The sequence below is a fragment of the Myotis nattereri genome (genome assembly GCF_964212035.1).
Source record: "Myotis nattereri genome assembly, chromosome: 3".
In the NCBI taxonomy this organism is placed as follows: Eukaryota; Metazoa; Chordata; class Mammalia; order Chiroptera; family Vespertilionidae; genus Myotis; species Myotis nattereri.
In genome coordinates, this window is record NC_138077.1 from 23,070,836 (window position 1) to 23,086,643 (window position 15,808).

Below are 15,808 nucleotides of genomic sequence, written 5' to 3' on the forward strand. Positions count from 1 at the left end.
TTCTAACAATTCATAATTCATTCAGGTAAGAAAAAATGAAACTGAGTAGAATCAAATAGAATGTAGACAAAATCCTGGTACTATGGGTATATTTTAAAGTTCTGAAAGAGGCTAAGAAAATTAATGTGATGCTCTATGTAACTGTTATTGGCTCAGAGTGATTCAGAATTTGGACTTAATGAAAGAGGGCTTGGGGAATTTAGAGTTTTTCATGTTATGTCAAGGTCAGTGAAGTAATTTTCCTCTGCAGTAAGCTAGCAAAATCAGTATTATTAAAATCAAATCAGCAATTTTTAGAGTTTTTGTTAGAAAAGATGTTCTAATGTGATACTGAGAAATTTTTAGTAGGTATAACTTTTGTGGGTTTTGTAAATTTACAAATTAGGTAATTGTGTTTGTACGTTGTCTCTGTGTGTATAATTCCCCCTTCATAATCAATTACACTGAAATAAACCTGTTAAAGGGTTACCTTAGAGTTCTTACCTGCTTGAATGATGGTTATACTTGAGTGTAATCTCACTTATTAAAAATGCCTTTATGAGGGTGAGGTGAGACTCTGGAAAGCTAAAACCCTTCTAGCCCTTAAGCTAAAGATCACAGGGCATTGAATATGCCATTCCAATGCTCTTGGCACCATTTTTTAACATTATGTAGGGAACTTCAGTTAGAGGAGTTTATCCTTTGGTTTGGGCATGACTTAATCATTATAGATTGCTATTTTAGAAAAATATTTTCTCTGTGTTATGACACAGGTGGGGAATCTGATGTTTTCTTTAAATGACTGTCTCCCAGTGCTTCAGAATACTTACTGCTCTTTAAGTCGAGTGGATGTTGGGAAGATGAATGTAGAGGGTTGGGGTTTAAAAAATATATATATATATAAACTAGATCTACTAAAAAGTAACAGTATCATCCATCTTTCATTTTGTAAGAATCCATGACTTTAAATTGTTTCTCTTCTGTGTGAACTTTTCCAATTTTCTAATAGTGCAGACTTAAAATGAATGACTTGGTATATTTTAAGGCTGATGCTTCCTAACCAATTTACTAGCCAAGGAATCTGGCTACCGCTTTTCACACACAAATGTAAGCGTTCCATTAAATGACACTAATTTTGAGAGGCAAGTGGTGGCTACATTTCCTAGACCAATTCTGCCTACCTTTGGGGAAGTAGGTACTCCACAGAATCGGATTACATACATATTGTGTCTGTTGTACATTTTTCCCTTTTTAAAAAAAAAAAAAATCTTATTGTTAAAAGTAAAAGATGTCCCCTTTGTGTTTATTGTTTTTTTCCCATTGACCTCCTCCTCCCCACACCCACCCTTCGCCACCCTGTTGTCTGTGTCCATGGGCTATGCACTTATATGCATATAAGTTCCCTGGTTAATCTCTCCCCCCTGTTGTTGTAAATTACTTATGCCAGCACTGGGTCCAAGTTGTCCTTAAAAGTGAAAACTGTAAATACTTTCTATACTTACAGTTACATCACTGTCCCATTTAATACATGTTTGCAGACACTAGGCTTTACCTGTGAGATGCTCTATTTTTATTTGTAAAATATGAATTAAACAATATTAAGAGTTCATTTAAATCCATCTTAGCACAGAATTTGCCTACAAATCTCTACAAACATACTTAACAGTTGATTTAGAAATGTAAACATTTATTTAAAAGTAGCTATCAAGTTATAAAAGAATACTTGCTTAAATCATAAAAATAGTATAATTCCTTTTAAACAGATAATATTTTCCCTACAATTGGCTTTCATTGAAATATATTATCTTTTAAAAAACCCAGTATCTTTTCATTGTTGAGCATCGCAGGCTTTCCGAATTATTAGGATGCCTTAGACACTGGCTATTTTACTAGAATAATGACTTAGGCTGCTTTGTACAGTCATTGTGTTTAGGATTTGGGACAGCAGGTCTTCTTTCCTTTTCAGTAATTGGTCAGTCCCGTCGTCGGTGCCGCAGCTGATCCTTCTTCAATTCCAGAGGCTTCCTCTGGTGCCTGCGGCCCCTGACAGTGGTACTTCACTTTAAGGGGTTTGCTCGGGTGCCAGACCAAGTGAATACGACAGGGAATGATTTCCTAGGAAATAGGGGTTTTAAAACATTAAGAGCTGCAAAAAATTCTGGTAAAAACAAGTCTGTGTATAATGTTGTGTTTTACCTGTGTTGAGAATTCATGGAGTAGGACCGTATAGTCAAAATCAATGGCATCCTCATCTGTTTTCTAGAGAAAGGAAAGAAGAGTTAGTGTAACCAACAGGTAGGTATAGATTAGCTCAGAATTTGGAAGGCTTCTCTTATAAACCGGGTGATGCCTGGACTCTCCTTCTGTCTCTTGGATTTTAGCCATGTTTCCCTTGGGTAGGATCCTGCATCAAGATATGGAAGTCATAGATTCTTACTGTTCGGTCATTGAGTTCTATGAGAATCTATTGACTGTCTATCACTTTTTCTCTAATATTTATGGTTTTTGATGGAGGCTAAGGTCGGTGGGGATAGGGAGAATCTTTTGGCAACCTTGGGAATTAGGTACTGTATATGCACCTCAAGCTGATATGTTAGCCCTGATGTGCCAGGCAATAAGACAAGGGGCAGAGCAGCCAGTCCTTTGAGGCTGCCACATGGGCCAGGTTCTGTGCTAAGCACTGGAGTCAGGTTTTCATGTAATTCTGACTGCCTTAGAAGAGTACGTGTTATGAGCCTCATTTTACAAGGGAGATAGCTTGAGGTTGCAGCTAGTAAATGGCAAATGGGGATTCAAACCCAGATCTACCGACTCCACTGTCCGCACTGCCTCTTCAACCAGTGCACTGCTTATTGTAAAGTGGCAGGCAGTCTTCCTCACCTCTTATTCACTTGATTTCTGTAAGTTTTACTAGTAACTAAACCAATTTCCTATTTTATTTTTGACACTTCCTGGTTTTTTGGTGTGTTTTTTTTTTTGGTGGCTGTGGGAGTGGAAGCTAGGGTCCTTATCTATCGTAAAAATGGAAGGGAAGAAAAGAAAATAAATTCAACTTGGATTATAATTCTTTAAAATATAAATTTATTGATTTCAGAGAGGAAGGGAGAGGGAGAGAGATAGAGACATCAATGATAAGAGCGAATTATTGATTGGCTGCCTCCTGCATGTCCCCCACTGAGGATTGAGCTTGCAACCCGGGCATGTGCCCTGACTGGAATCGTGACCTGGTTCATAGGTCCACACTCAACCACTGAGGCACACTGGCCAGGCCATAGTTTTAATTTTATAATTTCAATCTACTAGGTTTTATTGAGACTATTAATGTAAAAAAGCAAAGTCAAACAAAAGGATTTGATATTAAGTTTTGCTTAAAATGATGGAGATTTTTACAAACCATGAACTTTCCAGCAGGTGGGGAGGGTGCCAGAGGGAGAGGAAATGCGAGGGCCTGGTTTGATCAGAAATTGACTGTTTTTCTGTGTGTCTGCATCATGGGTAGATTTCCTTCCCTCCTGCCTGGCAGTGAACATGCAAATAGTCAAAGCAAGTATCGGAGGCACAGGCTGTACAGTCAGAGAACTCATGCGAGGATACCCAGTGTCGCTTTTATTAAAAAAAAAAACAGTTTCTGGAGACCCCAGTGGTCAGTTTGGCATTGTTGGGTTTAAGGGTGTAGGTAGCCTTGCTTGACCTTCATCTGGTAACTACCTTGACCTTGAAAGGAAATGGTGGCCTCAAGATGGCCCATACCAGCAGGCCACTGCGTTGTATGACTTGTCTCAAGCTTTTGTGCTGTCCGCACTATTTCTCAAGGCCTCTCTATTAACCATGTATTCTTCTATCATAAAAAAAAAAAATTGGTTTTCCTTATAAACAACATGTTTTTCAGGTCAATGCCTTATTATTCTGTTTCTGCAAACAGCATTTCTGAATCATGGCTGTCTACAGATTTGAGGCAAAAAACAACAACAGGCAAGTCTGGAAACTGGGATTCCAACTCCATTGACAAATTATTCTGCTACAGTGTTACCCATTTTTTCATACAAAAAAATTGGATTATTATAATGCTTGGAAACCAGGTACCACTTCATGAAGACCCTCCGCAGTGAGTTCACTGAAACAGACCCTTGCATTTCTGTTTTATGGGTTATTCCTCCTCCAGGTGGAAACACCCTTAAACCAAACCAAACAGCGGGACTTTTTACAGAACTACAGAGGGGACAGTGTACACCCCAGCTGGCAAGGTATTCCAGGGTTAAACTGTCCTCGCCGAATGGAGCTCTGCCAAGAAGTCATTATTTTTAATATTATTCAGAAATAATCTCCTTGGCGTCTATTCAAATCGTCACAAAATGCCACATCATTATAGTCCAAATTGGCGGTGATTTTCTGTGACATTTTCTGGTAACTCAGCACTTTAATCTTCCTAGAGGCAGACTGGAAGTATTTTGTTTGTTCCCTTTTACTTTTGCACCACCCCACCGCCTCCACCCCTACCCAAATCCCCCCCAAAAAGAGAGAATGATCCTTAGAAGAACCAGTGTGGTTTTAGTAGAGAGTGAGTAAGCTCAGGCTCTTAATATAAAGTGGATTTCTTAGCTGAATACATAAGGTAGATAAGATGGTTTCTGTAATGTGCCTTGGCCACCGGGGGCCTCTTTCGACAGCAGGACTTGAATTGATTGATAGTGACGGGCTGCAGATTAGGTAGTCTGGGTTGCTGACAATGTCTGGTGTTGATAAGAGTTGGAACAATGCTCAGATGTACTATTCTCAATTCGTATTAAAGGCAAGAGTGTAGGGAAAGTCCTTGTCCTTTTTCTTCTTCTCTGGCCAACAGGTATCTCCCCTACCCTTGGCATAGTCCTCATGGTATTGGGAATGACATCTGTTGTTCGGTTCTAACGCAATAATTGTGCCAGTAAGATGGTCTTACATTGGTATTCAATCCTTTCTTTCATAGCCTGCACACCATTCAGACTTTGCTTATATGAAGCTATGGGTTTATAAGCCTGCACTTCCTGACACACTTGCATTGAAATGTGAGTTTAACCCTAAGTGTAAAGATGGTAATTTCCACCCAGAAAGCATTTGGAAAAACAATAATCGCTACTTTCCGAGCTACCAAGGGCCACAGAGCACCTCCAGTCACTTGCTGTTTCTGTACTGGGCGGCTATGGCTTTATCAGCCCTGCCATCCTGCTTCTAGTCTCTCGGGACAGTACCTAGATTTCCTGATCTTAGTGACTTTTTAAAAATTGTTGCTTGCCCTACCTGATTTGGCTGAGTGGATAGAGTGTTGGCCTGTGGACTGAAAGGTTGCGGGTTCGATTTCGGTCAAGGGCATGTACCTTGGTTGCAGGCTCTATCCCTGACCCCCAGTCAGGGTTCGTGCCGGAGGCAACCAATCGATGTGTCTCTCTGGCATTGATGTTTCTCTTTCTGTCTCTCCCGATCCCTTCTACTCTCTAATAATCAATAGAAAAATATCCCCAGGTGAGGATTAACAAAATAAAATAAAAATAAAAATTATTGTTGGCCCTGGCTGGTGTGGGTCAGTCAGTAGGAGTGTCATCCCATACACTGAAAGGTTCCGGGTTTGATTCCCAGCCTGGGCAAATGCCTAGGTTGTGGGTTCAGTCCAGTCAGGACCTGTGATTGTGGAGCATGTGGGAAGCTACCGTTCAATGTTTCTCTTTCTCTTTCTCTTCCCCTTCCCCTCTAAAATGCAGTGAAAATCACTGCTTTTTGTTATGTTGCTGCTTTTGCTAAAAAATCACAGGAATCTTTAGTGGCCACCGAATGGCAGAATTTAAAAATAAGAGAACTCTGAGCTGAAATGGGTTATCAACCTTGAAACCAAATTTCCCAATTCAGTGATTGAGATTTATGTTAGCTTCAAGGACTTCAGTAAATCCTCCGTTAATGGGCCCTAAGAGATGAAGTAATTTGTCTTGGGTGACCCAGCAAGTCAGTTACATGTTCAGTTATTCATCCAAAACCCAAACCCCACAACGCAAGAAACTCTCAAGCTCCTAATCTGTGACACTGTTTCTGATGAGCCAGCATTTTTGTTTTCCACGACTCCATTGTTCCTACTTTCCCACGTGCAGGGTGGTATGAGGGACATGGGTAGACAGATGATGGCCTGACTAGAACGGGAGAGAAGTGGGCTGCTCCCACACTGTGGTATGTCCTGGTGTTTATTTTGGCAATGTGTCATGCACAACTGTAAGAGAAAGGAAAACACTGATGTTAAAAGATCCTAATTTCCTCTGTGTTGTCTCTGTGGTGATTGGCGCCTGTTGAGTTTTCCTCTCATTATTTCCTTGAGTTCATTATCTTGGCACCGCCTTCCACACCATAAACAAAGTTTCGCCTGACTTCTCAGTTAGGGCGGAAGACTCTTGTTAAGGATATGATTGTCTTGGGAGATGAGCGAGAAAGAGGGAGAGTGTTTTATCTAGTTATATAGCAACAACCAAGTAAGTGGTAATTTCTATTAAAAAGCACTATTTAAAGGGAAAGAAGTGTCTATCTAGAGAAAAGCTGTGTTTGTAGTTGTCTGATCTACAAGTGGCCTCTGCAAGGCCCAGCAGAGTGTTAAGGGCATCCCTGGTGCTGCCGTGATGCAAGAGTGCAAGGATCCAATCCATGGGTGAATGTACTGCTTCACATAGCATGAAGGAAGTGATTTGTAGACGTTTATACTTGCGGTCAGCTCAGCTTGCCTCTCACAGTAGTTGATTTTGTTTATTCTGGAAATGCCTCTCTCTCTACATCACACTTGCCTGACAAGAACTCCAGCCCTGGCTCATTCCATGCCCTCACCACCCAGCCAAGAGGGACTGGTCCTCCTCTAACTCCACAACCACAGATAGCCCCAGGGCCTGCAGTGCTCTGTGATGCTGAAGTCCTTGCACTCCCAAACCTGTCTCACGCTTGCTTGCAGCTGGTGGCTGCCTCACTTTTCACTTAGAAGACATACGCCGTTTGAAATAGAACTTCCACACCTACCACCATGCCATCCACCCTCCTCCCAGCATCTCGGCCACTCTTCTCTGCCTCCTGCCCAGGTGCGCTCTCCACGGTCCTGCCTCAGATCATCTGGATTGATCTTACCTGCTCTTGCCTGCTCAGAGATATTAACTCCAACTCTCTCCTTCCTACAAGTCCACTTTGCCCCCTCTCCTGGATTTTTCTCATCAACATATAAACCTGCTAAATCTCCTAGAATACAACTGAAACCTAGAAATACAACTGAAACAAACGTTCTTTCAACTCTGCTTGCCCATCCTCCAGCTACAGCCCCTCCCTTTCTTCTACTTCCTTTATAGCCAACTTTTAAAAAGAGATGGAGTGTCCGCTTCTCCCCCTATTCCCTTCTGAGCCTACTCCAGGCGGGCTTGGCCCACGCTGTGCTGGGGGGAGACAGCTGTGATAAGCTCCGAATCAAATGGTTAAGCCTCAGTCCTCATCTCACTCAACTTTCCATCCGCTTTTGATACAGTCAGTTGATTCTCATCCTTAAAACACTTTTTCTGTCTCCAGCCTCTAACGTTAGAAACGTTCCAGGGCTCAATCCTTACGTAACTCCTTTTCTTCTCTATGTAACACTCATTCTCTGTGATAGCCGGTCTCATGGCCTAAAAAAACACCTACCGTGTGACAAGTGCAGCCCCGACCCTTCCCTGTTCTGAGACTCCTATGTACAGAGGACTGCATATCCTCTACTTGCACATAGAATTTAGTGTGCCCCAAATCAAGCTAGTTTCTCCCTAATTCTGTTTTTTCCTGTAGTCTTCTCCAATCAGTTAATGAAATCTCCCTTTCCAGTTACTCAGGCCAAGATCCTACAAATCACCCTCAACTTTTCTCACCCTCTGCTGTCCATAGCCAACCCATCAGCAAATACTATCAGTCTGTCTGCAGAACATCTCCTCAATCCAAGCGTCTCGCCACCTGCACTGCCACCCCCTGGCCCAGGCTCCCGCCAGGCCGTGCCTGGGTTACTGCAGTGCTTCACTGGCTGTCCTGCTTCCACCTTCGCGTCTGTACAATCTGTTCTCAACAGAGCAGCCAGAATGATCCTATTGTAAGTCAGATCATGTCACTCCTCAGCTAACGTCGCATAATGAGAGGGAGAGAGGGAGGGAGGGAGGGAGGGAGGGAGGGAGGGAGGGAGAGAGAGAGAGAGAGAGAGAGAGAGAGAGAGAGAGAGAGAGAAGAGAGAAATCTTCTAACAGCCTCCGGGCCTGACATGAACTGGCCCCTCCTGGCCCGCCGCACCCCCCCCCCCCCACCACCACCACCACCGTTCCCGTCACACTGGCTTCGCTGATCTCTCTCCACCCCATCAGCCACACCAGGAAGGCCTCTTCCCTGTGGGAGCAGGGCCCTCTCTCACTTCTCTGGCCTCTGCTCCAGCGTCACTTCTGCTCAACTCCGAAGGGCCCTCCTTTAGACTATATACTTAATTTTTCTCCACAGCACTCACCACCATTTGACACCTCTTTGCCTGTTCATCCGTTCACTGTCTTCCCTCACTAGAATTCATCTCCCTATGGGCAGCTGCACTGTGTTTTCTGTCCTCTGCTATATCCATCCCCTGGCCCATTGCAAGCATTCGCATATTTATTGAATGAGTGAAATGCAATTAAAACTCTTGCTGTGCAATTGGAAACTCACATTAATTTAGTCTAAGCACACTGCATTTGGTTTTATCTCTCGTGGCACAAGTTACTGTTCCATTTTCCTTACCCACTGCTTCACACTGCTGAGCTGCGCCATGTAGTAGTGTAAGGACTGCGTTGTCTTTTCCCACATCACGTAAGAGCTGCCAAGAAAAGCTAAGTCCCAGATGGGTCTGAGCGAGGGATCAATATGTCCATGACTGTCTGAGAACACACACACACACAAAATTATATTAAGCATTTTGGGAACAAAACTTCAGAAATTTCAGCAATTAAATAAGGGCTTAGTCATATCAGTCATCTCTCTCACAGCAGGACCTTTAGCAATATTTGTTTCTTTCTACATCACACTGAGATTTACGTGCTTCGAGTCAAGTTGCTATAAGACAGTTTCATGGCTATGTGCTGTACTATATAAATGCAAAAGAAGAGCTATAATGATACTCAGTTAATCTAACATCTTTTAGTTGAGAAGCCTTTCCTAATTAGATCAAAACATCTCTCAGTGATCTTCGCCCCATAACCTGGTTTGGGGTCTACTGTCATCATAGTCATAGAAAGGTCTCTGCCGACCTGCCTGATGTCTTTGTCCGTTTCTGATCAACGCATTGGCAATATTTCTATCACTTGTTAACACATCAATTAGGGTTTTTCCTGTGGCGTTGTTTTTGTACCTGCAATCTTTTTAATTCAGCAAACATTTGCCAAAAAACTCTACTTAATATCAGACACCGCTAGAGGGAGGGATACAGTAATTAATAAAGGACCTCTTGTGACTTTTAGGAACTCACATTTTAGCGAGTAATTTGTGTGATAACTGTTCGTGGACTTGTGAGATGAAAACCCATTAGCAGAGAAGATAAATTAGTTACACTGAACACAGTGACTAATAAGGGAATTTGAAAGTATAAATGCTGGTGGCCCTGCCCTAGAACCCAAAGGAGGACTTCACCTCAGTCCTTTCCTTCGTCTGTAGTATACTTGGGCTCGTCTAATAGAAGCTTATGAATTCATTAGAAAAGGTGACATTTTTACACATAATAAAATCCAGACAACTCTTTTAGGGGGAAAACAATGTGGAGCAAGGATATCCTGAAGGGGATTTGATGGTCTCACATCAATGGTAGAGAAACTGCTCTATGATGGCCCAGAACCGTGGACGGATTAACTGCTCAGGAGAATCCGCTGAGATTGGAACTGGCTACTCCACGGATATCTCCATGGTTTTTATTCACTTCGTCTAAAGCCAAACTCTTTTTTTCCGTTCTAAGTAGATAATTTTCTATACATGGACAGGCTGTAAACAGCACCATTAAATGTCTCTGCTGAATTGAAAGTGACAAGAGAACTTGTAAATTTTGTGGATGAGAGGTACATTCTATTAAAAAAAAATTTTTTGATGCTTCATAGTAGCCACATTGAGTTGGCTTGTTATCGAATGACCCTTGTGGGCATACAGGCTTTATTAACTGAACAAGAACCAATTAACCTGCACTACTAACAAGTGTCCAAAATCTAGTGATATTGTGGCAAATCTTCAAAGAAGAGGTCCTATACATTTTCTAAAATTTGTGTTTTAAGGAGGATATATAAAACCCCATTTCCCCAACTAATGCCAAGGGGAGAAGAAAAATCCCTAAATAACTATATAAAGTATTTGCCATTAGGCCATATATTTCAGGCAGTGCTAAATATAAGCAAATTCTATAACATGGGATTTGAGTTGCTCCTCACAATTATTTGGAACAGGGTTTCATCTAAGTCGTCAGAGAGCTACAATAAGTGTTATCTGAGCTTCTGAACTTGAGGAACGCGAGGGTCCGAGCCCACCTCGGGTTTTAAGAACATTGATGGGGCACAGACAGCTCAGGAATGGAGACCGTGGGCCCCCACGTTGAGGCGGATCTGTCCCGGTCTCTGAGCGAACAAGTGAGCTGTGACAGGCGGTGGGAAGGGAAGTGCTGCAGCACTGGTCAGATGTCAAGCTTAATACCCCAGTGCAGATCCAGAGGTGACTCTTGTGGTTTGGAAATTGAATTTGCCGGTAAGAGCTGAGCGTCCATGCTGCCCGCACCCTGCTGACTGCCAGAACAGATGGGCTCTGCTCCACTCCGCTGAGTCACTCAGGGCAGAGGGCAAGTCTCTTATTAGAGATGGCACCGCTGCCCATTAGCTCTCGCTCTAAAATAAGATCAACTCGACTCCTCTGCGGGCCCCCAAGAAGGCCCTCAACAGTCGGCTCGCTCAGCCCTGGGGCGGATGGCCGCGATGGGCACAGTGCAGGCCCTGGATGGGGTCACCTCGAGTTTCCAAAGCAACCATCAGAAACTGCTAGCAATGTCACTTCAGGTTCTACTCTCCCCGGAAAAGTGCACCCCTACATGTGCGTCCTGTTGCAAAGACGTCTACCCATTCCTTGGAGAGGCACCTCTTGCCTTGCCCAGGTCCTGGAGAGCACAGATCCTACATTGTACTGGAGGTGAAGAACAGGAAAATGTACTTCTGAGTTTTGTTTAAATAACAAGTTTTGTTTAAATGACACATTTTATAGTTGGATTAAAGTGCCATTTGGGGGATAAAAACTTAAATGATCATTCTTTTTTAAGACTTCATAATTTTATGCATTCCTGAACAGAGACATTCCAGATCAGCTGGTCCATACCAGGTATGCTGATGACATCCAAGGGGTCTTTGAGCTGCTTCATGTGCTTGTAGAGCAGGTAATCCTCTTGCTGTCTTTTGCTCTTCTCCATGAACCGCGTACAGGTGACATTGATGGTGGGCCTGGGTTTCTCATTCTTGAAAAACACTTGAGCGGAACATTTCCCCAAACGTTCCTCACCTTCCTGAAATAAAGAGTTTGGAATTAAATAGCTTGGTTCCTTCTCCCCACCACCCCAATACACAAACACACAAAACTGAGAAGTTCCTTGTACATGGCAGGTATCACTGGCTCAACAGATGTAGTGGCCTTTGGTTTATAGAAAGTGATTTTTGTGCTCATAGCTGAACACAATTGTCCTTCATTCTTTGCTGTCATTTAAACTCCTGCTTTCTGCCTGCTGGTGTGGCTCAGTGGTTGAAAGTCGACCCAGGAACCAAGAGCTTGCCCGTTCAATTCTGGGTCGGAGCACATGCCCAGGTTTCAGGCTTGACCCCCAGTAAGGGGCATGCAGAAGGCAGCTGATAGATGATGTTTCTTTCTCATGGATGTTTCTATCTATCCCTCTTCCTCTCTCTAAAAATCCATTAAAAAAATGATTCTCTTACAAAACAACGCTGGGCCTGTCCCAGAGAAACACCACCCATGCCCATGAGTACTGCCTGCTCAAGCCTCGAGGAGAGCGGGCGCTTTACTCCGCTGTGGACCAACATGTCGAGCTGGCTCTCCAGCTTTCTAACTGGAACCCGAAGGTGAAGCTGGTTCCTATGAATAAAAATGGCCACATCTTCATGCTGCCCTATGAACTCGGTCTTGTTCCAATTTTACAGATGAAGATACCGCAGTTTAAAGAGGAAGCTACTGCATGTCACGCCAGGAAGTGGTGAGCCACGGCTCCAGCTCATGTCTGTCTTGTAAAGCCCTGGCTCTGTACTAACTCTATGTCCATTCACATCTAATGCAGATGCAGTGGAGGCAGAAGTCACCCAAATGGGACTAATCCAACTACCTGGGTGACCCAGCTGTGCCTGCCTGCATTCACATGTAAACGTGCACGTGCTGAGCATTCTGGGATCACCCCAATGTTCCACCCAGAGACAGCTGGGGCGGGAGAGGGGGTGCTTCAAGGGCACTCGGGCGTCTGACTCATTTCACCCTTTTGCAAAGGTCACACAGTCCATAACCCCACATCGAAAGCCAGGGAGCCTAGTCCCAGAAAAATCCCAACAACACGGCCTGGAATTTGAGGAAGTTCCCAGGCCTCTAGCCATGGCCCCACTCACACCCATTCGTGGGCCCCTGTCACAATGTGGTTGGTTAAGCTGTTGAATTCTTTTCACGTTCTCAGTCCTTTAAACTGGTGGAGTTTCAAATGTCAACAACAACCAAAAATAAACTTAAAAAGAAAAAAAGCCCCCAAGGAAACAAACTGTTATTAAAATGGGATCTGCTTATGGGCTTCCAGCGGGCAACTGTTCCTCTGTGAGCTGTGAACCAGAGGAGATGCCCGTGGTGCATGAAAATCCTGATAAATAGTGCAACGTGGACAAAGAGGTGGCGGGCGTCAGGAAGAGGATTACCAAAGGCAGAACCAGGCCGGCACACAGTCTGCTTTGATGTCAAAGCCATTTCCAAGGAAGAGAGAAAACCAGGTATCGCCCCTTTTTGTTTTCCCCTCCTCTCTCTACCCCCCAGAACAGCGCCACAGAATCAAAGCCGTTGTCTGGAGATGAAAGACTCCTCACCCCCTGACATGGACACTTCAATTAGCGAGCTGTGCTCGTCAGAGACACATATTGTTGATCAAAAATAATCTAGTAATTGTTCCCCTTTAGCTTTAATCCAATGCTTTCAGTTTGCAGCTCTAGAAATGAAAGGCATCTTCCTTAAGCCTTAAGAAACATTTTAATTCTTAGGTTAATTAGCAACGTGAGAGTATATTGTTGTCTTGTTAGGGCTTGTTTCTGAATACTGGCAGCGTTGTTCCAGAAGCATCGGGCTGGGGGGTCACGGCTGTCCCCGCTGACCCCCAGCTCTGCCACCCAAGACCTTTCAATGCTGGCCGCCTCCTGCTCTTCCCTGGCTGCTTCCACTCAGCACCACGGAGAGGGGATTTTGGCCTCCACCCTGCTGCTGCCTCCCAGCCTCGCCCAGCGCATGGAGGTTCGTCTGGTCCAGTTACTGTATGTTCTCTGTTTACTCTCTTCTTGGGAACAGGGAAAAGGGAATTGGCAAACCCTGGGTGCCTGGTCAGATGTAGGGGCTACTGACGCCTGTGGCGAGCACCGGCCCGCGTGTGTCTCACAGAAAGCCTCCATGTCAGGCAGCTTCCGGAGCTGGCCGTGCGCTCTGCCGCTCTGCTAACGGGAAATGCCACCAGCTGACGGGCAGAGGAACAGGTTGGCATTTGAGAGTGAGTCATTCGGAGGCCTCCGAGGTGCTAGGGAGGGGTACCAGAGGGAGCTGTGAAACTCCCTCCCGGGCGAGGAAGGAGGGTGATGCTGTGTGGACTGCTGTGCACGCAGCCCCCCGGACGGCCGCGACGCGGCAGGAGGGGAATCAAGGTCCCGCCTAGGTCTGCTCCTCCGTTCTTGGAACAAAGGCAGAAAAAACCCACCTCTACGGCACTATGTATTAGTATTCTTACTCAGAAAAATAAATTCATACGAGTTGCTAATAAGATACCAGTTCGGATAGAGTATGGGCCCCAAGGACTGAAGCATCCCGGTTTGAGTCCAGTCAAGGGCATGTACTTGGGGGGGGGGGGGTTCAATCCCCAGCCCTGGTCGGCCTGTGTAGGGGGCAACCAATGGATGTGTCTCTTTCACATCAATGTCTCTCTCTCTCTCTCTCCCGCCCCCCTCCCCCCCACTCTAATAAGCAATGGAAAAATATCCTCGGGTGAGGATTAACAACAACAACAGAAAGACTCCATGAATGACAGCAGCTTACCTCTGGGTTGTAGTGCTCTGTGGTGAACTCCAGGTCAACTTGACATTCCTTCTTTGAATTAATCTGAAATATAGAAACTGACTCTTAGGCGGTGGAAGCTCTGCTAACATCTGCATACCCCAAACTCACACTCCTGGGATAACATGGCACAGAAATGGTTGCTGTCACAGTCGTACCTGAATAACATCGGTGTTTTTTAGGAGAAAAGATCTCGTATTTTGGTCTGATCATGCCATGTTGCCTACTTGCTGACACCCACTCACAAGAGGGAGGATGAGAAAGGGAACAGTTGCATGGAGGCTGGAGGCTGGCTGTATGAGAGCAGCTGCAGGCGAGTAGATGTGTGTGCAGGGCTGTGGAGGGAGGACCTTCGTCCCCCACCTCAGTGCCCGTCCACACCCTGTCCTGGGCCCAGGGCTGCCACTGAGGGAGACAGACCCGCTCTCCCTCCTCTGCTCCTGGTCAAACAGGTGTACCCAGTAATAAATAATGGTTTTCAGATGGTGATAACCGAAGAAATGGAACGGTGGGGGCAGAGTGACTACTTTTACTATTATGAGGTGGTGTGGAGGAGAGGCTGTTCCATGGCACAACCATTGCCAGACCAACGAGCTAGATCAGGGCCAGAACAGAGATTGTCTCCCTAAATCCCTCAGAGACTGTCTGATGGACCCTCTCCCTATGCCCCCCCCCCACCCCCCCATGTGCTGGTCCCTGCCCCGGGGCAAGCAGGTAAAGCAGTTTCCGTTCTCTGATGGCGGCACCCCACCCATCCTGCCCTGCTCCATATAATTCTTTAGGCCCAAGACTTGCCTCGAATGTAAATTTCCCTTAACAGACTTAACTGGCAGACTGGAGTGGCCTGCCCTTTCTTCAGTGTTTCCCAGCCTTCCTTACAGAGGTAGGTTTTCCGTCTCAGGGCTTTTCCCGGTGTTTGTGTATACCAACAGGTGGTTGAGGAAGGTGTCTGGGAGGAGATGGTACATCAGCTTCGATCCAGGGGACAGTAGGGAGCCAGCCACACCCATACTCAGGTGTGGCAGAGGGAGCTACCAGTGGGTCGGAGGTGGGAAGGATGAATTACTGCCATTGGACCAGACCTCAGCTGTTAGGGCCTCTCCTTCTCTTGCAGCTTCCACAAGCAGACATACTTCTACGCTTTGGACATGCATGTTGAGCCTTTTTAAACTTTTGAATTGATCCCAATGCATATTTTTAGAGTATATATGCCCAGACCATTAAAGCAATTTAAACTGTTTAGGAGACCTTTATATTGTTTGCCATCATCTTTTTTTTCTTTTCTTTTTTCTTTTCAGAGAGCTGCCTCCTGCATGCCCCACACTAGGGATCAAGCCCACAAGCCGGGCATGTGCCTTGACCAGGAATCAAATTGTGACCTCCTGGTTCATAGGTTGATGCTCAACCATTGAGCCATGCTGGCCAGACACAATCATCTATTTTTGTTTCTATCATTTTTTAGTGCGAAATAATCATTCAGTAAAAGGAGAATTTTCTAGAGAAG

General features: G+C 44.9%; 1 protein-coding gene across 1 annotated transcript in view; it reads right to left on the reverse strand.

Annotated features, from left to right (window-relative positions):
* Positions 1-1,529: 1,529 nt before the first annotated feature.
* RARRES1 (retinoic acid receptor responder 1) overlaps positions 1,530-15,808 on the reverse strand; it is a 30,260-nt gene continuing 15,981 nt past the window's right edge. The window contains exons 2-6 of the mRNA XM_081086670.1: positions 14,287-14,349; positions 11,335-11,518; positions 8,740-8,876; positions 2,176-2,238; positions 1,530-2,094 (exon numbers count right to left, since the gene is read on the reverse strand). Of these exons, the coding sequence (XP_080942796.1) occupies positions 1,942-2,094; positions 2,176-2,238; positions 8,740-8,876; positions 11,335-11,518; positions 14,287-14,349 (600 nt within the window). The 3' untranslated portion in view covers positions 1,530-1,941. The remainder of the gene's footprint in view (positions 2,095-2,175; positions 2,239-8,739; positions 8,877-11,334; positions 11,519-14,286; positions 14,350-15,808) is intronic.